The sequence below is a fragment of the Rhineura floridana genome, chromosome 3, assembly GCF_030035675.1.
Source record: "Rhineura floridana isolate rRhiFlo1 chromosome 3, rRhiFlo1.hap2, whole genome shotgun sequence".
In the NCBI taxonomy this organism is placed as follows: domain Eukaryota; kingdom Metazoa; phylum Chordata; class Lepidosauria; order Squamata; family Rhineuridae; genus Rhineura; species Rhineura floridana.
The window spans coordinates 112884487-112908761 of record NC_084482.1 but is presented as its reverse complement, the minus strand read 5'-3'; the positions used below and the strand labels follow the sequence as shown (position 1 = coordinate 112908761).

General features: G+C 42.6%; 1 protein-coding gene and 1 pseudogene across 4 annotated transcripts in view; both read right to left on the bottom strand.

The window, feature by feature from the left end:
* The window catches only part of LOC133380333 (proton-coupled amino acid transporter 1-like), an 88917-nt gene extending 68697 nt beyond the window's left edge, over nucleotides 1–20220 (bottom strand). For 2 of the 4 annotated variants that reach the window (XM_061617420.1, XM_061617423.1), the window contains exons 1-5: nucleotides 12755–13023; nucleotides 10762–10852; nucleotides 6291–6379; nucleotides 4259–4354; nucleotides 3111–3195 (exon numbers count right to left, since the gene is read on the bottom strand). In XM_061617420.1, coding sequence (XP_061473404.1) covers nucleotides 3111–3195; nucleotides 4259–4354; nucleotides 6291–6379; nucleotides 10762–10852; nucleotides 12755–13008 — 615 coding nt within the window. In that variant the 5' untranslated portion in view covers nucleotides 13009–13023. Of the gene's footprint in view, nucleotides 1–3110; nucleotides 3196–4258; nucleotides 4355–6290; nucleotides 6380–10761; nucleotides 10853–12754; nucleotides 13024–19917; nucleotides 19976–20043 lie in introns of those variants that run through there. The other 2 variants (XM_061617421.1, XM_061617422.1) reach the window with 2 other exon arrangements.
* Nucleotides 19246–19364, bottom strand: LOC133382472 (5S ribosomal RNA; annotated as a pseudogene).
* Nucleotides 20221–24275: the final 4055 nt, after the last annotated feature.

Sequence of the window (24275 nt, the reverse complement as noted above, 5' to 3'; positions counted from 1 at the left end):
CTACAGCCAACACCTGTGACGTAGTCTCCTTTGTCACCACGTGTGTTTGGGACTCTCTTTGGTTCGTATCTGGATTCTCTGTTGTTCGTATCCCACCGCTACTGACACCACATGTGAGGCGTCCTTCCCTGGCTCTCCCTGTCAGGTTCCTACCTGCTCGTGGTTACTGCCTGTCTCTAGGCACCACCAGGGACTCCACCAGTCCGGACCGCTCTCTCTTATGATTTCTCTCCCCGCTCTAGCACAGATCTCAACAGATCCCCCTGCTAGGCAACCACCAGTAACGTCCCAATACTAGTATTCCCAGAGACTCTGAATACTGGTATTGTTATTCTCTTCACCGCTGCCACCATTTGTTACAGTTCCCCTTCAGCCTTGGTCATTACCTTACCCTCCCTTCTGGTCTGTGAAACCCCAGCCAAGGATCAGGCCTTTGGTAAACCAAATTAAGTATTTATTACAGATAACAAAGCTAACAAGATTAACAAGATTTCTTCTTAAGGCACATAAGCATATGGTTTTACTCAATACTAATCCGAACTCCACCCCCCTCCTTCTTCACTCTCTCCTGGCAAACAACTCTCTCAAACCCCACCAAGCAATCCACTCTTTCTCTTCTCCCCCCAGATTCCACAATTCACCACCTCACATTCACCCAGATTTACCTGTCATCCTTTCATTTATACTGTCAGCCATTTTAAACATTCAGCCAATCATCAAGCATTCTATTGCCCATTCACTCCCCCTCCTCTTTCACTACTTACCATGTATACTCTAAACAATCAGCACTTACCATATATACACTAATATATAGGAACATCACAGCCGGCCTTCGAGCACATACTACCCCCGTTACAGCAACTCCACTGGCTGCCGCTGTGTTTCCGGACTCAATTCAAAGTGCTGGTGTTAACCTTTAAAGCCCTACACGGCTTGGGCCCTGCCTATTTGTCCAACCGGTTGTCTTGTTATGAACCCTCCCGTGCATTGAGGTCCTCTGAGGATATGCTTCTTGTGATTCCTTCAGCCTCACAAGCTCATTTATCAAGAACTAGAGATAGGGCGTTCTCTGTCATCGCTCCCAGACTCTGGAATGCTTTACCAGTAGAGGTACGGTTGGCCCCTTCGCTTTTGGCATTCCACCGCCAGGTTAAGACACTCCTTTTCCGGACGGCGTTTAAACTAAACGCAGAATAGGAATTTTAACAAATTACGATAGTAGCATAAATTTTTTGTATGTTTTTTAACTTGTTGATTGTATGTATTGGGTGTATTGTATAGTTTTTATTCTATTGCTGCTGTCCGCCGCTCTGAGTTTCTGGTTAAAATAGAGCGGGCTAGAAATATTTTAAAATAAATAAAATAAGATAAAATTTTGTGAAGCCACATTGGATTCTTCTGCTGTTTCCCCCCTTTTTTCCTTGTTGGAATTGCTTGCCATTGCACTTTTAGAATTTCCTTTTTTAGAAACATCTTGGGCTCCTTTTCTTATTAGGGTCGCTTGCCATGGAACTGTACTTATAGTTCTTCTGAGTTTATTAAAATTAGCTTTCCTGAAGTCCAGGGTGCGCATATTCAGATATATAAATTGGAATGAATGTTTCTCAGATTCAGAAAGCAACTGTACAACTGAAAGAAATATCTGCACTGATGAGATGAAGCCACTTTTGTGTTCACAGGGGGTTGATGTTGATGGGTAAGTATATAGCAACTGCCTTGTGATGCTCCCAGACCTACAGGAAGGCATTTACAGCTAACTGGGTTAGAAACAACAAGCAAGAGCTGTTGCATCTTCTTCTCCTCTAAGTGCACCACATGTTCTACAAGTTAATTTCTGTCTATGGTTTGTTTTCTATGTCACGGTGTGAGAGTTTGGTAGTTGTATGGAATTGCATACAACTACCAATCCCACCTAATGCATATAACTATTTAAACCTCACTCTATGTTGCATTAACCTGAAGAGTGTGTGTATCTATCTATATGCTTACACACACACAATGAATTTTTAAAAATTATTTTTCCATGTTAGATGCAAACTGAGAAACCAATATGCAGAACCACCCAATTTTCATTGAGTCTAAATGGATTTTTCACAGACCAAATTAATAAAACAAAATTATGTCTTTAAATTAGCCAAATGATTTTCCACACAGACCTAGTAAGCTCACAGTAACAATTTCATTACAAACTTAATCTTATCTATGTATATTCTTAGTAAAGTATGAGACGTTGTGAAGGTTGTGGACAGTGAGTAAATTATGTGGGTACAACCTTAGTGCAAAAGAATCACATAAAGATTAGCTGTCATCACATAGAAGAGAATTGCAAATGATCAAGAAAACATATTGCCATACTTCTGCTTCTGTTTAAGTTTTCAGAATAAGTCAGCATTACTTCTTTAACAAACTGCACCATTAGTTATCACACACCAACTCTAAAGGCAGCTTCTCTGAACATGCTATCTTCAGTAATTCCATCTGAGTTAGCCAACATGGTGCCCTCAAGATGTTGCTGGACTACAACTCCCATCAGCCCCAGCCAGCTTGACCAATGATCAGGGATGACCGAGTTTTAGTCCAGCAACATCTTGAGGGCACCAAGTTGACTACCCCTGATATCACCAGCAAGAAATAAAAAGCCATTAGCCATTATTTTTACAGTAACTATATGTTGAATATAGATCTATTTGGGGAGCTGCCTTTCTTCCAGTTTGTGTTTATATCATCTCTATTCCAGGGGTACAAATTTACAGTATCTGATGGATGCTGTATATCTAATTTATCACCACTATTCCAGGATACAAAAACAGGCAACAGATCCATTATGTGTAAGGCAAAATAGAGTTTGATTTCTGAGAGGGTCCCGCGTTTTGTATATTACAGCTAAGTCACTCATTTGTTCACATTGTTCACAAGTTAAAATGAGAATAGGAAGTTTTTTTGCCAGCTAAGTCAACTCTAGTTATAGAAACAAGTTCCTTCTCTACCAGTCTTAGGAATTTCTACTGATTACAGCAGTAAAAAAGATGCTTAATAAGAAAAGCTCTTATATTCCCAAATTCTCACCTATCTGCCTGTAAACGATAAACCATATTAAATTATTGTCTTACCTGTTTCAGATTGTCAGCGAGGAATACAAAATATACACAGCAGAACCCCAGCTGAGTGATAATCAAGAACAAGACCACCAAATATCTGAAAAATAATGAATTGTAGCAATTCAACCTTTCTGAACATTCAAATTCAGCTCTCAGGCTACTGTGAAATTCCAACTTCCATTTCTTTAAAAAAGTTTTGAGGCCTCATGGTTACAGAAACTTGAAGGCATGTTTGCAAAAACTAACAATGAAACTAGTATTGTTTTTCTGTTTTCTGTTCTAATGATCATCCAGTTAATATATCAACTTTTTCCAAAGACACAGATTTTCATATTTAGGAAACGGATTTCACAGCGAGGACTTTCCAGCCTACATCCAACACACCTGATCAATCATTTACCATCCATCAAATGCAGGAGATCCTCACATTCTGTGCCAACCATGCCAGTTTTGTTATTTATTTGTTGTATGCATTTATATAGACCACCCTTCCTTAAGCAGTCCCAGGCTTATTTCTAAGCCAACAATAAAAACCATCCTGAATAGCAATCAAGGCCAACAGCAGCACTGCAATAGGCAACATTCAGATCTCATAGTTAAGCCAGTAATTTATCACCAGTTAAATTAATATTCATTTAAATGAATTGAATGAGAACTTTCACAGTGGATGCCCACCCACTCTCTCCATGCAAAAAGTATTTAAACAGCATTGTTAGTTAAGCAGAACTGTGTTTATCCCTGCTCACTCCCCAACACACACACACATTAGATTATCTAGATCAGGAGTGGAGAACCTGTGTCCCTCCAGCTGTGGTCAGACTACAACTCCCATCAGCCTCAGCTAGCATGGCCAAAGATCAGTGATTATCTTATTTTATGTATTTATTTAAAAGCATTTCTAAACTGGATAACATTTTTTAAATCTGTAAGCAGTGTACATTATGCACAATATAAAAACAACATCCATTAAAACAAAATATAACCTCAAAATAATAAAACATATAAAAGCAAGTAAAACAGATTCAGGGGATTATAAGTGTTTTATTCCTCCAGATGTTGATGGACTACAGGTTCACCACCCCCAATTTTGATCTACCCTCTTGCATATGCATAGGCTGCTTACATCACAAACAGACTCACACTGCCACTAATGTAAATACCTTCCCCAGACGGAATGAATCCTAAGCCATGCACTGGGGCTAGCTTCCAGTCCATGCATCACAGCATCTCCATAATCTACAAATGGTTTCTGATGCCTATTTGAAAAGAAGGGGGTAAAGGACATATGAATAGCTATAGAAGTATATGTAGGTAAAAACAAACATAATTTGGGAACATTTCAGATTGTTTGCTGCACAATTCTAGATCTTGAGTGCTTTTCTGCTTAACCCAGGCACAAAGGTAGATAGCCAACAATTTTGGAAAAATGCATCAATCCTGTCATGTTGTCATCCTCAAGGTAGGAACAGAATCTAGAGCTGTTGGAATCTAGGGCTAAACAAATCTGCACCAGAGTTATTTGCTTACCGCTATGGAAAATCATGATCGTCAGAAAGCTTTTCAACATGCCTAGCAGTACAGGAGCTACTTCACCCTGGTGCAATCCCACACTGACAAGAAGCAAGTGTAATTCAGATTCATTTCTGCTTTGCTGAGGCCTATCCATGCATGAAATGCTGACTGTACCTGGTTCTCAGAACACTAAATTAAGTCAAGGGTTCGAGGGGGGCATGTAAAAAAATGTCAGACATGCATGGTTATGATCCTACCACTAGTTCTGTGAAAAACTGAAAACTGTGGCTATGACCCAGGGTGCTGCTTGGCATCATGCAGGCCTTCCCATTCTCTTGAATAGAATGTGCATGTACTGTCCTTCTTCACTTTGTGTACCCAATGATCTCTTTGCAAAAGAAAGCGAGTATACCAGATTGTTTTCATGGAAGAGAATGGGAACCTCCTGCACACATGGGGCTCTCTCATCAATATTACCCAAGTACAAGTAACTGTTTTGCAAGCAGTGGCATCTAGGCACAGTGTGGTCCAACAAAGCACTAGCCATTTCTTATGCCGAGACCAGGTTGGATTAACTGGCCAAATTGCCATCCTTCAGACTTATTTTCCATATGTGTGAAACAAATAATTCTTATTCTAACCTCAGACACTTAGCTCAAGACAAGAGAAGAGTGCTTTAGAGGCATGAGGGGTATTTGCATGTGTGTAAAACGCAGGGCCGCCCTATGTTCTCCTGTCACTTTAAGGTTGCTCAATACCTCTTGTTCTCCACTCTGTCTTAGCTGAGAAGTCACATCTCCCTCAATACACAAAGTGAGGAATGGGTCCTGCCTGTGAGGGAGATGGGGAAAATCTGATGCTAATAGGCCATCTCCCGACTTCGAAAAGGTTTTGAACCATCTCCCTGATGGACATGACTGACTAGTTATTGGCTGGCCACAGCAAGCTGCCAATCAACGTTCACCAGGCTCCTGAAGTCTTTAGAAGATGAGATCTTGTCCCTCAACTACACCTTCTACATTGCTATGTTACACATAAGGAGACCAGAAGCCTGACTGTGATTAGCTGCAATAGGATAGATAATTTATTTATTTATTATTTGATTTATATCCCACCCTTCCTCCCAGCAGGAGCCCAGGGCGGCAAGACAGATTTGAACTAAAGGGTTATGTATTATTTTCTTGAAGCAATGCTCTGTCTCTTTCATTTGTATTCTCTGTCTTTTTTTATTCTTAATACTCTTCCTAAAATTGGTTTTGGGGTGGGTTTGTGCCAGACTCAACAGACATTTCCCCCCTGCTTGCCTTGGTTGATTTGGTTCATGCTACATGTGTGTACAAATGGGGTTTGACAGAGCAGGTATCCTGAGATCTGGGGAGAGACAGTATAAGCTGGATGCTCTGTCTGCTTCCCCTCCTAAGTGTTTGCCTTGGAACCTAGGGAAAGCACTCCCCTCTGGGGATAGAGCGACCCTAAGGGGAGAGTGGTGGCAGCCTACCTGAGAGCCTCTGGCACAACTGGCCTATCCAGACTGGCAGTCGTGGAAGGAAGGAAATAAAAGCCCCCCTTCCATTACACTACGTAGTTCAACTTACATTCAAGGAAAGGAGGTGGGGCATGAGGGGGGACGTCACTGACAAGGGAGATAAATTCATAACAGTACACAGAGTTTCTTCTTACTTGTTGCAGAAGTGGTGGGCACACTTAACCAGGATATGCATACAGTGCACTGCAATTACTCCAATCACAAGCAAGCTGATAGGACCCATCTAAGTGTAAGAAAGAGAAGAGAATTAAGAGTACACTCTTGTGGCTGAAGAGAGGAATGCAAGATCTATATGTGTAAAGCCACACAATTATTCACCAAAATCTATAAATTGTAGTCATTCGTCAGAAAGAGAACCTCACACTCCAGGAGCTAAGATATTAGTTTTTGCAGTGCTTATTATTATTGGTGTTTCTTTATTTCTGTTGTTATTGGAATACCTAACTCCTCTGCAAAGGCTGTTATTCCTTAGAATTCCCTCATTAGGGCACAGGTAGGTTTTATTCTGCAGCAAGACACATAGTTAAGTCTCCCACTCCCTGGGAAGTTCATTTTCTGGCAGCAACTCTGAAAAAGAACAGCCGTCTCCCACTCATTGCTGGACAGGAAGGTCCCTTTGCAAACCACGAGCAACAGAACATCAGTGTCTGCGGAGGGGGAGGATGCTGATCAGTAAATGAGACTAAAGAGAATGATTCAAGGATGGAGGGAACAGTCTCTTCTTAATGTGCAGACTCTTTGCCACACACTATTGGAGCAGCAGGTACATGTACAAAACACAACCACAGAGGTGCATGCTTACACACAAGCAACACAACTCCTGCCCAAGGCTGCTTGACGATGCTCCAAAAGGAGAAATCAGAGGTTCCGCAGCCTCACTATTAAGCAAAGGCGGACACAGGTTGTGTGCATGCCTGTGCTTTATTTAAACACAACTGGATCTTGAAGAAACCTTCTTTGGAGACTCTGTTCAGTCTAGTGACTGCACTATTTCACATTTTTCATTTTAAAAAAATCAAGTTTTCCATTTGATCTATTAATTCACTGTTAGCACCTTTGGGTTCTTGTTTTTGGTCTAACCATTCCATGGAATCTGCCCTAAACAAGTAAGACATGAAAGATACACAGACAAAATTATCCAAAGTGGAGCCCTGGAGGAACACAGTGGCAGAGTCACCACTATTATCGCAAGCTCTGCTAGCTCACAACTGCCAGGACAGAAGGTGGTGTGCAGTTGCTTCTTAATTTTCCCTGTGCCAGCTCCAGGCTGGCATAGCTGAGGGGCCTGAATATTGGGCCCCTTGGGGAATCTGTGGGGCTTTGGATCTAAAAATGCCAGTGCCCTGACCCTCATCTTCAAACATTTAAGGGTTTTCCACTCAGCAGAAGTTTTCCACACATCTGTTGGCAAAGCTGGGGCCTCTGCCATGGTGCCTCCCCCCAAATTGGCAGAGAAGTGTCAATGCACCATCCTAATCCCTCCACCTCAGCCATCATCATTGGTGGGGAAGAGGCTGCATTCTTAAACTACATGGGGATTTTAAATTGTATTCTTTGAGTTTTTGGTGTGCTTTATCAGCATCATTCTTATGGTTCCTGTGTCATTTTTTGTCTTCTCCCACTTTCAACTAAAGCCCTTACTCAGTAATGGGGTTTATGTTTTCCTCTCCCTCCATCTCTTTCCATTTGATCCTGTTATTCACTCTTAACACTCACTTTCACATTGACAACCAGTGGCTCTACTTCCCAATCTCTCCATCTCCTCTGTACTAATATCTCTGCTCCTCTCATTGCCGTTTTTGAGGTCTCCTTGTAGTCTTACGAGTGACATGTAAGGAAATGAGGAGACCTCAAAAGTGGCGGTAAGTTGAGCAAAGATATTATAAATAAATGATTTAACTTGTTACCTGGTCATCTGTCCCTTCTGATGGTGCACTCACTTTGGGTTAACAGTAATATTTGTCCTTCTTTCCCAAGTACAGCACTTTAGGTCTTCTTTCAGTTTTCTGTTCTTCTCCTTTTTATTCAAGCCCTTTCTAAACTTTTTAAAATGTCGCTACATTTACGATCCCAACACCTTCACAAGTGCGACTGGTGGGGACACGAGATAGGGCCTTTTCGGTGGCTGCCCCTAGGCTCTGGAACTCCCTCCCTAGGAAGGCAAGAATGGCCTCCTCTGTGCGGTCTTTCCGCCGACAGCTAAAGACTTTTTTCTTCCGGCAGGCCTTTGGAACTGAAGGTTTTAAGGGTAGTGACTGAAGAGGATGCTGTATGTTATTGTTTTACTTGTATGCTCCTAAACTGGGTTGCAGTATTTTAAGAGTAATTGGTTTTAACATCTTAATAGTTTAATCCTGTTTTAATGCTGATTTTATATGTTTATATGTTTTATATTTTTATAGGTTCTTAATGATATGTACTTATTTTTATCTGGAAGCCGCCTTGAGTTCCAGTTTGGAAAAAGGGCGGGGTATAAATATAATAATAATAATAATAATAATAATAATACATTTAGTCTTGTTTTGTCTTGCTCTGCTGCAAGAATCTTTTGGTTTACTCTTTTCTCTATTTATAGTTCTTTTCTTTCTGATTTAACAGTCTCAACTTTAGCCTCTCCTCTATGCTCAATTCTGCTGCTCAATCAATCAATTTTTACTACGGTCAATAACCAGCATACCTGCTGCTCATCTAGATTTTTGCATTCTTCATTTTACCCATGTTTCTCCATTACACTCCCTCCGCTGGCTTTGATTTCCTTATTAGAGCATGTATACATTATTTTTTCATTTTTAAAATCTCTTAAACTCCTCATTCCCTCATCTTCCTTCTCTTTCCATTGTCTCTGCTCTGCTACTACCCATATATTAAAGAAACTTGAGGTTTAGACCCCTAGAGCAGCCTTCTTTAACCTTGGCTCTCCAGATGTTGCTGGACTACATCAAGAATTCTTGGCCATTAACTAAGCTGCCTAGGGATGACGGGAGTCATAGTTCAACAACATCTGGAACCCAAGGTTGAAGAACTCTGCCCTAGGAGGCCAAACAGATACCTTTAAAAATAAGTACTTTTTACCTTATTGTCTCCCTCCATCTCCACTATCCCCATATCCACCCTGTCCTTGCAAGCAAAGAATGTAAAACATCTTCTCCTTCAACTGATATCCCAGAAGGAGCCCAGGGTGGCATTACTCATGATCCAATCACACTTTAGTGGCACTTTCAGTTCCACTGGTTTCAATGGGAGTCACAGGCACATGCCCCTGTCCTTTCCACTCCCAAATTGCCTTGTTTGCTAGACTGTTAAGTGTGTGGGTGGAGTTTGTCCCTTTTAACTCAATTACTTACAGCCCTGAGGATTTAAAATTAATAAATATTATTACTGATATCTTGTTTGTAGCTACTTAAAATTCTGGTGTATCTAGTATCTTGTAACATGAAATTAGAACTGTTTTGATGTGACATAACTTAATTGCAGTTTACATGATCTTGAGTACATGTCCCTCAAGAACCTTGCATTGTTGGAAGAACTCTAATGCCCATGTTACATACACTAGTAGAAAGTCAGGGAACATAATGTCCACACATTTGAGGGAATGTTTTTGAGGTTATGACCTACATACCTCTATCAACAGAGAGCAGATCTATTATTCAGGTTGAGCTAGATTGAACTGATGTTGCATAATATAGAGACAGGCACTTCCCTGATGTTTATGGGGCCTTATTAGTACAACAGGAAGAAGACAACACCGAAAGTATTTTTTGGCTCAGATGTTTTTGATGGCTCCCTTCAAATTGCTAGAAAATTCAGGCAGTTCTCGGGCTGAAGGCTTCCATTTATTTAAAGAGGGCAGGTAATAATAGAAGATGCTCAAGCTGTTCTGCTTGCAGCCTGGATTGAAGTAGGATGCTGGAGCTTGCTAAAAGCAATTGAGGGCTACTTCCCATGTTACAATTCTAACTAATGGGGAAATTACCCCCCCCCCAATTTCTTCCATTTTTTCCTTGTCCTTCGTTCCTACACAGGGAGGGAATCTAGTATGGACAGACAGAAAATTCACCAGCATCTCAATATACATTGTCTAAAACAGCAGTACCCAGGAAAAAGAAAGAATGAAAAAGTAATGGGGAGAAGTGCCCAACATATTTTATTTCACTTGTAGTATTTTGGTCATTCTTCTGTGGGGACTGCCCTCCAGAAACTGAACTTGCAGCCTACCAACTGCTAGTGATCAGACAGCAATCTTTAGCAATAGTGGTAGTTCAACTAAGAATGGGACCAAGAGCTCGACTCGGGGGAGGGGGGATAAAAACACTAATTCTCTACAGATCTAAACCCCTAAGCCAGGTGCAGGGACCTATAACCAGCCAGATGTTGTTGGTTTCCATCCCACTCCCATCAGCCACAGGCAGCATGGCTAAGGATAATGAAGTTGTACTGCAACAATAAATGGAATGCCCTAGGTTCCCCAACCCTGTCCCAGCACAATTATCATGTGTCAAACAATGGAATCTGCAAGACGAGCTTGCCTCCTATAGAAGCTGACTAAGAATAACCATATGATCTGAGCAACTTAAATGAATTAAAATGCAAAAGCAGCAGTCTTACCACAATGCCAGCATTTTTTATGGCTAATGGGAGTCCCAGCAGGCCTGTGCCTATGTTCCCTTTCAATAGGTGTATCAAGGTTTGAAGCCACCTAAGGAAAAAACAAAAGGAGAGACCATCAAGAACCTTCAAGGATGGATCCCTATTTCCTCCAGGTAGAGATTGCCAACCATACATATTCTGGAAGCATGGCAAAACTAATTTCAATTGCAGTGTAAGTTCTATGTAAAATTTAAGGTACAATTAAGACTGAAAACGTACCCGTGGGCTAGTTGAAAAATAAATTTTGTTATATACTTATAACTTATTTATCCATTTCCATTCAGCAAATGCTCCAAGTGGTTAGTAAAACAGAAGATAAATATACATTATCTTTACTTTACTAACATATTTTGGAAGCTTCATAGTAGCAAAACAGATTAATCTTCAATAGCCACTGAAAATGTCTTGATACATCAAGCAAGCCTCTTTAGAGAGGCAGCTCCATAAACCACCAAGAGAAATGAATTTTGGGACACAGAATCTTATTTCAGATGGTAGCAGCATCAGAGCAGCATGACTCCCATTAGTCTCATCTCACAGGGTGGGACAGACTATATGGGACAAGGCACTCTTTAAAGATAACCCAGACCTAGGCTTTAAACGGTCATGACCTTTAATTTCATCCTAAAACAAACTGGCAGCCAGTGGAACTCATGAAAAACTAGTGACGTGTGCTCCTGGCAGCTAGCAGCATTCTAGACCAGCTGAAATTTCTGGAATAGATACAACAGTCTAGAGTAGTCATATCATGAGGTTACCATAGCATTCAGGACAGTGGTCAGATCCTTGGTCTATAGCAGGGATATCCATCATGGTGCCCTCCATGTATTTTTTTGGACTACAACTCCCATCAGACCCAGCCAACATGACCAATGGTCAAGGATATGGGAGTTGTAGTCCAAGAGCATCTGGAGGGCATCGCGTTGGTGATCTCTGGTATACAGGAAAGGGTATAGCTGGTGAATCAATTGAAGCTATGAAAACATACTCCTGGCTGCAGATACATGTAGCTCTGAAGCCTCTAAATTCTTCAACAGATAACCAGGGTAATCCAAACTTTGTTTTGGGGAGAAGGGATGGCAAGAGCAGTCTCCAAGTAATATCTTAATAGCCAAGTCGAAGAGCATGATTATGTACACAAGAAGTTGCTCATTTGAAAAAAGAAATAAGAAATTAAATTGAGATTGTGAAGTGCTGCATATTCTCCAAGAAGCCAACATAAATATATTGCATTTCCCTACAGCAGACCTGGCTTGGTCCTGGCACATAGCTGTTACAGATCAGGGACATCAAGTCTGAGACTTCAAGGAACCCAATACATCAACAGAGAGCAAAGCAAACTACAGGTCATTATTTTAATTGGTTTCAGTACATCGAACGTGGGCAAGGGGCAGGTTTTCCAAGTTCAGAGTAGCCTGGAGGAATGTACAACACATCTTGGAAAAATGTGTGCTTGCAAGTCATGGTATCCTGAGGGAATAAGGAGCCAGAAGAAACCTGAGTTCTATGCTTAAATAATTTGAAACCTCACAATAATCGTGGTGGGCTGGAAGCATGCTTCCAAGGATTGGAGAAGTGCAGCAACTTACCCACAAGCCACAGTGATTGCCAGATAAAAGAAGAATTGGGATTCAAGTCTGAATTTTTGAAACTGCCTTTATTGTTCACTTGTGGAAAATTTCAATAAAATAAAATTGGAAAAAAGAAACAGCCAGGGATTATAAATAAGGATTAAAAAAGAGAGAGTCTGAATGCTATTCCTGGTAAACTCAGTGAACATAGCTAGTATAACTGGTACATATGACTACTGTCCAAGTTGATTTATATTTGCATCCTAGATAAAGCCTTACATGATTCATACACTCACTCTCCCCACGCCACCCCTTATTCAAAGCAATTTGTTTGTGTACCACCATAGAAGCAGGCAGACTTCGATGAAGAGCACACTTACGTTGTCCCATTTGCCTCTCCAAACCGTTGATAGGATGATGGGCTGGAAAAGTTGCTTAAGCCCTCTGGAGGGCTACCATCAGGAGTCACCTCTGTTGAGCTGTAGTCATTGTACTCTTCACTGCGCAACCGTCGGGTGGACATTGTGGCTGTGGGAGAAGCAGCATTAGAAACCATAGTCCCTGCTAACTCAATGCTCCCTCCCTGGGCTGCTGCTGCAGCGTCCACTGCATGAGGTTTCTCTGTATGGGCCATGGCTGCAGTACAAGTGCTCTGCTCCTATTACTGCAGCAAGCTCTGCCTGAGAGAGTTATATAGTGACACACCTCCTCACCTACACAAAGGAGTTGCAACAGTAGCAACCTCAGAGGAAAACTCCCGATTAGAAGCGTGCTTTGGGATCAGCACTTTACTATAATTATCACTGGAGCCAAAGTGTAACCCTGTCGAAGTCCAGAACACCTACACTTTCCCCCTGAAGGCAAAAAAGAGATAGCCACTCTTGATTTGTTCGGCCGTTAACGCTACCGATCAGCATAGGGATTCAAATTTAGCTAAATATAAAATCTGTCTCAGTTTCCCCTCTACCATCAGGATAAGGGACATATTGGAAGATAGTACTTATTTCCTGCATCCATCAATTAGCCTGCAAGTGATATTGATGACAAGATCAAAAAAAGGGGGGGGCTGTTTCTATCACCCAAGTTAAAGCAGCAGGCCTTAGATTTCAGGAACTAGAAAGAAAGTTCTGCAACCAAAATTATGGAAAGACCAAATGTTTTATCTCCCCTCCTCTCCATGTACACTGATAAAGTTTGTACTTTGGGTACAAAGTAAGAGTTTACATCTACTAGTCAAAACATTGCAGTAACTCGCATCAGATTCTGCTCCCACATGTTTCTAGGTTAAATAGATAAATCCTGTAGTACTTTCACTTAGACAACAGTGGTCAGTTTCAAAGAACAACATTGGATGATTGTCTTTCGGCCCCTTGGCAGTTGTGTTATGGGGTGCCACATGGTACCATCTTGCCCCTGATGCTGTTTAACATCTATATGAATCCATTGGGAGCAGTCATCAGAAGATTTGGGGTGAGGTGTCAGTAGTATGCTGATGATGCCCAGCTGAATCAGGAGAGGCCATGCAAGCCCAGGACCAGTGTCTGGACTCAGTGGTGGGCTGGATGAGGGCCAATAACCTAAGTCTGAATCCTAACAAGATAGAGGCACTGTGGGCTGTTGGTTCCTGAGTTCAGATAACTGGTCAATTGCCTGCTTTGGATGGGATCATGCTCCCTCTGAAAGAGCAAGTTCATAGTCTGGGGGTGCTCCTGGAGCCATCTTTGTTGATAGAGGCCCAGGTGACCTTAGTGGCTAGAAGTGTCTTTTACCAGCTTCAGTTGGTAAGACAGCTGCAGCCGTTTCTGAACCGGGATAGCCAGACCACTGTTGTCCATGCACTGGTAACTTCCAGGTTGGATTATTGTAATGTGCTCTACATGGGGCTGCCCTTGACGTTGGTCTGGAAGCTGCGGCCATTGCAAAATGCAGTGGCACCACTGCTCCTGGGGCAGGGTATTGCCAAGATGTTATCCCATTGCTGAAAGAATTGCACTGGCTGCCCATTAGCTGCCAGGCCAAGTTCAAGGTTCTGGATTTAGTGTACAAAGTCCTACACAGCCTGGGATCAGGATACCTAAAAGATTCTTACCCTTTACATACACAGTTAATCACTGCGCTCTGCAGGTGAGGGCCTCCTGCAGATACCATCTTATCAGGAGGTCTGTTCCGCACAAAACAGGAAGTGAATGTTTAGTGTAGTGGCACCGACCTTTTGGAATTCCCTCCCCTTAAATATGAGACAGGCACCATCTCCGTTATCTTTTCGGCACCTACTGAGGACCTTCCTCTTTCAACAAACCTTTTAAGTAGAGGCCTTATCCTAGTTTACATCTGTTTTGGAATTGCTTTTTAAGATGTTTTTAAGATATTTTACTTTTAAGATTTTTAAGCTGTTCTGTTCTTGAAATGTTTTAAGATGTTTTTAGTGTTTTGTCCTTTGTTTGCTGCCCTGGGCTCCTTCTGGCAGCAAGGGCAGGATAGAAACTTAATAAATAATAACGATAAATAATCTCAGTCTACCTTTGCCAACCTGGTGCCCTACAGGTGTTTTGGTCTACAATTCCCATTAGCCTCAGCCTGTTCAACCTATGGGAGCTGTAGACCAAAACACATGGAAGGCATCAGGTTGGCAAAGGCTGATCGAACTATTCCTCTTCTTAATGGCATCTGTCCACAAAAAACACTTCCTGTTCCCAAGACATACCTTTCCACTGGGAAATAAAATGCAAGGAGACGTGAACAGATGCTACTCAAAACATTTTTGCACTGACAGACAGAAGTGGTAAGTGCAGATGTTCAGACTGCAGAAGAGGACTGGATGAACAATATTCACTGTAGAGATGGAGGACTTCTGTCTTGGCTCCCCCATTCCTCCCCACTCGCAGTTTTGATAGTTTATCTTCTTGAAAAATCAGTTTTAGCAGGTCTAATTATTCCTTATGCTTTTAGGAACTATAAAAATCTACAAACTGGGTGAGAGAGAGATGAACAGGGCTAATGAATATATGTAGCATAACTAATGATGATAGACTTAGCAGATGAAGTTGGGTCACTTCAGACCTTCTATTCCCAGTGCTCCAAAATGGAGGATTAGAATCCTGCTTTGATTCTTTGTTCTCTCCTCCCAGAGAGACTAATTTCCTCCAATCACTCAGGGTTAGCGATGAACTATGCATTATAGCCAGACTATAATGTGTACAACTAGAAGGAGATGAAAGAATGAATGGAGTGAAAGACTTATTTATGTACTACCAAACCATGGTTTTGCATTACATTTAAGTGAGCCATTGTTTATCCAGAATTTTACAGAATATTCTTCTATTTTATCTCCGAGTATTACATACAGTTCAATGGATGCATAACAACTTTGTGAAGCAAATGACACATATATTTAATTAACTTTCTGTAGGTTTACTTTCTTTATTATTATTATTTCTTTAGGCTTTATAAGTTCTTGATGAAGACCTAATACGACTTGGAATGTGCTAAGATAGCGGATTCCTAGAAGCAAGCCTTTTTGCTATTTTTTGCTGGCTACTGTTTTTCTGCTGGGATTTGTAGGGCATCTGTTCTGGCTTATTAGTATGTTTCTGTCACTCTCTCGTGTAGAGCTATGTGGATGTTATTCAAACATGGCAAAAGCAGTAACTGTCTGATTTATTTATCTGGATTTCTATCCCAACAGCTCATATACTGAATCTGCAATAGAAAGTTATCATAGGTCACACATAAGAATTTGCACACAAATACATAGTATGGAAATATGGCTTGTTTCATTCACATGCAAATACGCTGCAGGGAAGGAAGATTACACTTCAACTGTAAGTTCTGCAGAAGATTGCAGCACCATTTTGTTTTGTTTGTTATATGCCTTCAAGTTGATTATGGTGACCCTATGAATCAGCGACCTCCAATAGCATAAACCACCCTGTTTAGATCTTCTAAGTTCAGGTCTGTGGCTTCCTTTATGGAATCAATCCATCTCTTGTTTGGTCTTCCTCTTTTTCTACTTCCTTCTGTTTTTCCAAGCATTATTATCTTTTCTAATGAATCATGTCTTCTCATGATGTGTCCAAAGTATGATAACCTCAGTTTCACCATTTTAGCTTCTAGTGACAGTTCTGGTTTAATTTGTTCTAACACCCAATTATTTGTCTTTTTCGCAGTCCATGGTATGTGCAAAGCTCTCCTCCAACATCACATTTCAAATGAGTTGATTTTTCTCTTATCCGCTTTTTTCCACTGTCCAACGTTCACATCCATACATAGAGATTGGGAATATCATGGTCTGAATGATCCTGACTTTAGTGTTCAGTGATACATCTTTGCATTTGAGGACCTTTTGTAGTTCTCTCATAGCTGCCCTCCCCAGTCCTAGCCTTCTTCTGATTTCTTGACTGTTGTCTCCATTTTGATTAATGCCTGTGATAAGGTATTGGTAATCCTTGACAAGTTCAACGTCCTCATTGTCAACTTAAGTTACATAATAAAGCTTCTGTTGTCATATTTAATGGGATATCCGAAAGCCAGCTAAGTAATCTATTTGCCTCTGCCAAAGGGTATTAAATATGGAGCAATAGCAGCCTTTTCACTGGGGAAACAAAAAAATGGAAATGGACTGCCTTCAAGTTGATTCTGACTTATGGCGACCCTATCAATAGGGTTTTCATGGTAAGCAGTATTCAGAGGTGGTTTACCATTGCCTTCATCTGAGGCTGAGAGGCAGTGAATGGCCCAAGGTCACCCAGTCAGCTTCATGGCTATGTGGGGATTTGAACCCTGGCCTCCCAGATCATAGTCCAACATTCTAACCACTACCCCATACCAACTGTATCCCTTTTTGCAACTGTAAAAGGTTAATTTCTAACCTTTATAGATACAAGGAAAACCCTAATGACTCACATAGCAACTTAAACTGCAAGCTGTGGTCAGGATGGAGACAAAGAAAACTCTTCCACAAACAAAGCAATCCAAGTACAGGTAATTATGCAGCAACAGCTGGGCCATCTCCTCCTCCTATCCTACTAGATAGATCATAGCTGAACCAGAACACTCAGCAGCTAGGTTTAAGAGTCTGAGTAATGCAGGCAAACATAATAACTCTCTTATTCTCCCATCCACCCATGGCATAATGCCTCCCTGTAATTTCCCATCAATAAGCACTGGAGTTCTTCTCTTTTGAAAAGTAGCCAGGAAAAGTAACCTCTCCACCAATGGCTTGGATCTCCTTTGTTTCTAGATTAGAGATTGCAGGAAGCACAAGAAGGCAATTCCACTCCAATCAGCAAGAAAAACTGCTAGAGAAGGTAGAACCTGGAAAAGTACTGGAGGAAGGGTTAGAAGTCAACCTTAGATAGGAGAAAAAAATTACAAAGCAAAGAGATCATTTGAAGATCAAGGATCATCCATATTCTGTCCCTTTTTTATCATAGACCTGTATGTATGCATTGTTTCACCCTCAAAACTTGTATTAAGCAATAGGAAACTTTTTTTTCGTGGAAGGAAAGGAACAGCACTCAGAGAATCTTTATTTTATTTTAATTCCAGAAGCTCTCCTATTTCTGTTCCTTAAAAGCCAATATTAACAGCACAACTGGTCATATACTACAGTGAAAAATCAATACTTAGAGCAGTAAAAAAACCCACGGCAACACAGCTTTGTTGCCTTGTGGGGCTACTGCATCCTGAACATAGTAATTACTGTGAAACAGCTGCTTTATTGATCCATATAGCTCAGTATGGCAAGGACAGCAGCTCCCCAAGGCTTTCAATAGGGATCTTTTCCATAAGCAACAACTGGGAATTAGGGGAGTTGAAGCTAGGATCTTCTACGTGCAAATGATGGGTCTACCACTGAGTTACGACCCCTCCCCAGATCTTTGATAATGCTGTCATTAACAGGGATCTCCAATGAAGTGAATGCAAAAATCAACTTGCCACAGAAACAACCTTGTGAATTGCTCCAGGCTCTCAAATATTTGCAATCACAATGAAACTCAAGCCTTGGACAAGAAGCATCTATAAAGTCAACACAACCTCCCTTGCATGCACATGCATGCATACACACATATGGAAGAGTTGACAGTGTTCAAGTAGCTCCTAGAAGACAGCAGCCCAATGACAGTCACAGTGCTTCAGGCATGCTTCCTTCCATGCATCTTTACTTAATCTTAATTTACCTAACATCACCTTTTTACAAAGAACTGTCTCTCAAGCACTTATTGTTTTTCGTGAGGTATTGTCTATGAGTTTTGGTTCCCCCCTTCAAATCTAGTACAATCCAGTATGTTGCACTGCAAACTGTCTGTCAGACTAGGTTTCCCAATCTACACTGGCCTCTATCACATCAATCTTTGTGTAGTGCTTAATTCCACTGTATTTGCACAATTACTGCAAAACAGCTAGATTCCAGGTCTACTATGCAACTTCATCCACTTGGACCGTCACCTTCCTGAACAGAAATAACCTTCATTTAGAACATGAAAATGACATATAAATGTATGCGTATACACACAGTCAATTGCTAGAATTTTAGGAAGTTGCAACATACAGCAGTTTCCAAACATGTTAATGCTACAAAAAAAGGGAGGGGGCTTTGCATGATTTCCACATACAACCTTTTCCCCTTACACAGAAAATGAAAATGGAAATGGACTGCCTTCAAGTCGATCCTGACTTATGGCGACCCTATGAATAGGGTGTTCATGGTAAGCGGTATTCAGAGGGGGTTTACCATTGCCTTCCTCTGAGGTTGAGAGGCAGTGACTGGCCCAAGGTCACCAAGTGGTTGTGTGGGGATTCGAACCCTGGTCTCCCAGGTCGTAGTCCAACACTTTAACCACTGCACCACACTGACTCTCTAAGCAGGAAAAGCCTACAGCACCCAGTATTCCCAGGCAGTCACCTATCCAAGTACTAACCAGGCCTGACCCTGCTCAGCTTCTGAGATCAGACGAGATCGTGCGTGTTCAGGGTAATATGGCTGTAGACACACAGAAATTGCCCCTAAATTGGAAAAGTGTTAATCCACTCCTTTTAATATGAGACTTACGCTTGTAGTCCTTTCTCCCTAATACAGACACTTTGCAAGGAGCCCCATTAATAAAAACAAAAACAAAAACTTCTTCAGCTGCCCCTAGAATGCATCTCATGTTCTAACCTATGATATGCCACTTTCTGGGATATATTGCCAATCACTCATTCTTGATCTGCACATTATCAGAGATAAAAAGCATCATTCCTTCCCACGTTATCTGCACACTCCATACACAAATACATGATGCAAGCACTACCATTCTGGTGTGCACATATCCTTTCTCCTGCTTCATCTGACTGGCTACCAAGTCCACACACCTTTGCGAACACACATCATGGGCTGCGCCTGCACTTTAAACAACTACACAACGGGGGAAACACAATGAGCACAGCAATTCGTGCCACTTAATAACCTGCACGCCTGGTAGACCTGTGCCTATTTAGCCAATATTTGTTCTGCAACAATTAACACATAATGCAGCAAAGAAATGAAAATCCACTTCCTAACCTATTCAGGCTGACATATACCCCACCGGCATACAGCATCCCTTCCCGTCATGCCACCTTCTCCCACTCTTACGAACATCCCTCTTTCACCCACCATGAACCACCGAAAGCCCTCCTCCACACTCACCCCAATCCGACTCCTGCCAGCGATTTCTCTTCCTCTTTTTCCCTTTCACCGGCTTTCCATCTTAGCCTCTTCCTGTGACAGGTCATCTGATGGAACCAGTTTTGTACGCTCACGTGGCTACGCCGGCTCAGTCAGAGATATGAACGTCAGCTGAACTCTTTTTTTCTGAGCATGCAATTCTCTTACTAGGCAGTTTCCACTTCCGCCCAAACGAGCGCTTCTGGTTAATACGCAGGCGCAATTGTGAGAGTGGCGTAGCCTTTGGCTTCCTCGTCAGACGGCCGACGGTGCATTGAGTGCGCCGTCTAGTGGACGGCGGCGCTATACCTTCATAGCGCGAGTTCTGTTTTCTCCTCCGTTAACTGTTGTGCGTGTTCTCCTCCTTGATGTGGCTGTTCCAAGAGGCGCCAGCGAATCGAAGAGTGGGAGAGCAGCTATGATGGAGCTTAGACTTAAACTCTGGGGTCTCTGGTGGGAAAGGAGCTCTTCGGTTAGCTAGGCTGACCAGGTGCAGCTCAGGACGTAGCTCCTCTAAGAAGGTGGCATTTGGGGGAATGACCTTTGCTGAAACCAGGACTGGTGCCAGAGGGCAGCCGGGTTGGGCCCTGACTGAGGGCCCTTATGGCCCAGGGGGGACCCTCCTTAGGGTGGGAAGGTGGTGCTCCTGTTCCATGATCTGTGGCAGTGTCAGGTCCTGCAACCTGACCTACCACAGATTGCGGCAGAGCTCCCAGGCACCCTCCACTACAGACAGCGTGAGCTTCAATAATAATAATAATAATAATTTATTTTATTCAATTTCTATACCGCCCACAGCCAACGGCTCTCTGGGCGGTGAACAGCATAAATTTAAAATACAATATAATAAAATCACGTATCAATACCACACACGTAACAAAATTCCAAAGACTAAAAACATATTACATGATTGTTCTAGTATACTAAGATGTAATAAATATACTAAGAATATTAAAATATTAAAATGCCTGGGAAAAGAGGTACGTTTTAACCTGGCGCCGAAAAGAGAGCAAAGTTCGGGGGCCACCACTGAGAAGGCCCTAGATCTTGTCGTCATCCTCCGGGCCTCTTTATGAGTCGGTACCCGGAGGAGGGCCTTCGATGTTGCACGCAGTGTATGGGTAGTTTCATGTCGGGAGAGGCGTTCCATCAGGTATTGCGGGCCCGCGCCGTGTAAGGCTTTATAGGTCAAAACCAACACTTTGAATCTGGCCCGGAAACATATAGGCAGCCAGTGCAAACGGGCCAGAACAGGTGTTATATGTTCGGATCGTTTGGTCCTAGTCAACAATCGGGCCGCAGCGTTTTGCATGAGCTGCAGTTTCCGAACCGTCTTCAAAGGTAGCCCCACGTAAAGCGCATTGCAGTAGTCCAATCTTGAGGTTACCAGAGCATGGATAACTGAACCAAGGTCGTCGCTGTCCAGATAGGGACGTAGCTGAGCTACCAACCGAAGTTGATAGAACGCACTTCGTGCCACCGAGGCTACCTGGGCCTCAAGTGACAATGAAGGATCTAGAAGAACTCCCAGACTACAAACCTGCTCCTTCAGGGGGAGTGTAACCCCGTCCAGAATAAGCCTGCATGCATGCCCATCTAGTCCTCCTGTCAGTGTGAATACTGGGTGTGCTGTGTGCACATCACCCACAAAGGCAATGGGGGCTTTCCTAAGGAGTTGATGCCCCTGCTGCCATCTTCATCATGACAAGAGAGATAGGTGGGGCACATGGACAGGCTTATGAGCCCCGTGCCATCTGTATCAGGGGGTGTTGGGCTAGGGTGCCAAGGGCCCATTCATGCCTGTTCCGGCCCTGCCTGCCACTGCAGGAGCCCCAGCTCAGGCTGGTCGTCGTCGTCTTTACATTTGATCAGCAAAGGGTTCTTGTAAAGAAACCCCCTCAGGTTTGTTTGTTTTTTTCAGTCTACAACGAGACCCAAGTTGCTTGAGCCTCACTCGTAATTGGTAAAGGACTTCAACTACAGAGGCAGAAAGCTGAAATTTATAGCACACCGTATTGACAAGAAAAATCTTAGGGGGACAACATGAAGTCTGATTCAGAACTGCATCATGCCAAGGCTTAAGAATGGACGTTTGCAGAGTGGAGTCTAGGGGGCCTGGGAGCAGTGTTTCAGTGCACCTCTGGCCAGGTTTAACAAGTATAGCAGTCTTTGCTGGGCTCTGCACCTTTACAGGGACCATCAGAGCAAATTGCACAATGTGCAACACTCACACTCTGCATTCAGCAAGGGAGTGGTACCTTTGCCTGCCTTTTCTCCAGGACACTTCCTGATCTTCCAGTTTGGGGTTACAACACCTAACCAGGCTGGGGAAGATCCACAGCTCAGTAGTAGATTACATGCTAGGTCCCAGGTTCAATTCCTGGCCTCCCCAGGTATGGGGGATGGGGGAAAATACTTTTTTGAAATTGTGGAGTGCTGCTGTTAGTGTTGGTCCAGGGATAGGGAACCTGTGACTCCTGACCATTGGCTAACCTGGCTGGAGCTGATGGAAGCTGGGAGACAAACAACATCCTGAGCTCTACAGGTTTCCTGTTCCTGGTATAGACCTTAATACTGAGCTAGATGGACTAATGGTCTGACTTGGTCTGAAGCAGCTTCCTGTATTCCAGGGTCACAAAAAGCTGCTTTAAGAACATAAGAACATAAGAAGAGCCTGCTGGATCAGGCCAGTGGCCCATCTAGTCCAGCATCCTGTTCTCACAGTGGCCAACCAGGTGCTTGGGGAAAGCCCGCAAGCAGGACCCGAGTGCAAGAACACTCTCCCCTCCTGAGGCTTCCAGCAACTGGTTTTCAGAAGCATGCTGCCTCTGACTAGGGTGGCACAGCACAGCCATCACGGCTAGTAGCCATTGATAGCCCTGTCCTCCATGAATTTGTCTAATCTTCTTTTAAAGCCATCCAAGCTGGTGGCCATTACTGCATCTTGTGGGAGCAAATTCCATAGTTTAACTATGCGCTGAGTAAAGAAGTACTTCCTTTTGTCTTTCCTGAATCTTCCAACATTCAGCTTCTTTGAATGTCCACGAGTTCTAGTATTATGAGAGAGGGAGAAGAACTTTTCTCTATCCACTTTCTCAATGCCATGCATATTTTTATACACTTCTATCATGTCTCCTCTGACCCGCCTTTTCTCTAAACTAAAAAGCCCCAAATGCTGCAACCTTTCCTCGTAAGGGAGTCGCTCCATCCCCTTGATCATTCTGGTTGCCCTCTTCTGAACCTTTTCCAACTCTAGAATATCCTTTTTGAGATGAGGCGACCAGAACTGTACACAGTATTCCAAATGCGGCCGCACCATAGATTTATACAACGGCATTATGATATCGGCTGTTTTATTTTCAATACCTTTCCTAATTATCCCTAGCATGGAATTTGCCTTTTTCACAGCTGCCGCACACTGGGTCGACATTTTCATCGTGCTGTCCACTACAACACCGAGGTCTCTCTCCTGGTCGGTCACCGCCAGTTCAGACCCCATGAGCGTATATGTGAAATTAAGATTTTTTGCTCCAATATGCATAATTTTACACTTGTTTATATTGAATTGCATTTGCCATTTTTCTGCCCATTCACTCAGTTTGGAGAGGTCTTTTTGGAGCTCTTCGCAATCCCTTTTTGTTTTAACAACCCTGAACAATTTAGTGTCATCAGCAAACTTGGCCACTTCACTGCTCACTCCTAATTCTAGGTCATTAATGAACAAGTTGAAAAGTACAGGTCCCAATACCGATCCTTGAGGGACTCCACTTTCTACAGCCCTCCATTGGGAGAACTGTCCATTTATTCCTACTCTCTGCTTTCTGCTTCTTAACCAATTCCTTATCCACAAGAGGACCTTTCCTCTTATTCCATGACTGCTAAGCTTCCTCAGAAGCCTTTGGTGAGGTACCTTGTCAAACGCTTTTTGAAAGTCTAAGTACACTATGTCCACTGGATCACCTCTATCTATATGCTTGTTGACACTCTCAAAGAATTCTAATAGGTTACTGAGACAGGACTTTCCCTTGCAGAAGCCATGCTGGCTCTGCTTCAGCAAGGCTTGTTCTTCTATGTGCTTAGTTAATCTAGCTTTAATAATACTTTCTACCAGTTTTCCAGGGACAGAAGTTAAGCTAACTGGCCTGTAATTTCCGGGATCCCCTCTGGATCCCTTTTTGAAGATTGGCGTTACATTTGCGACTTTCCAGTCCTCA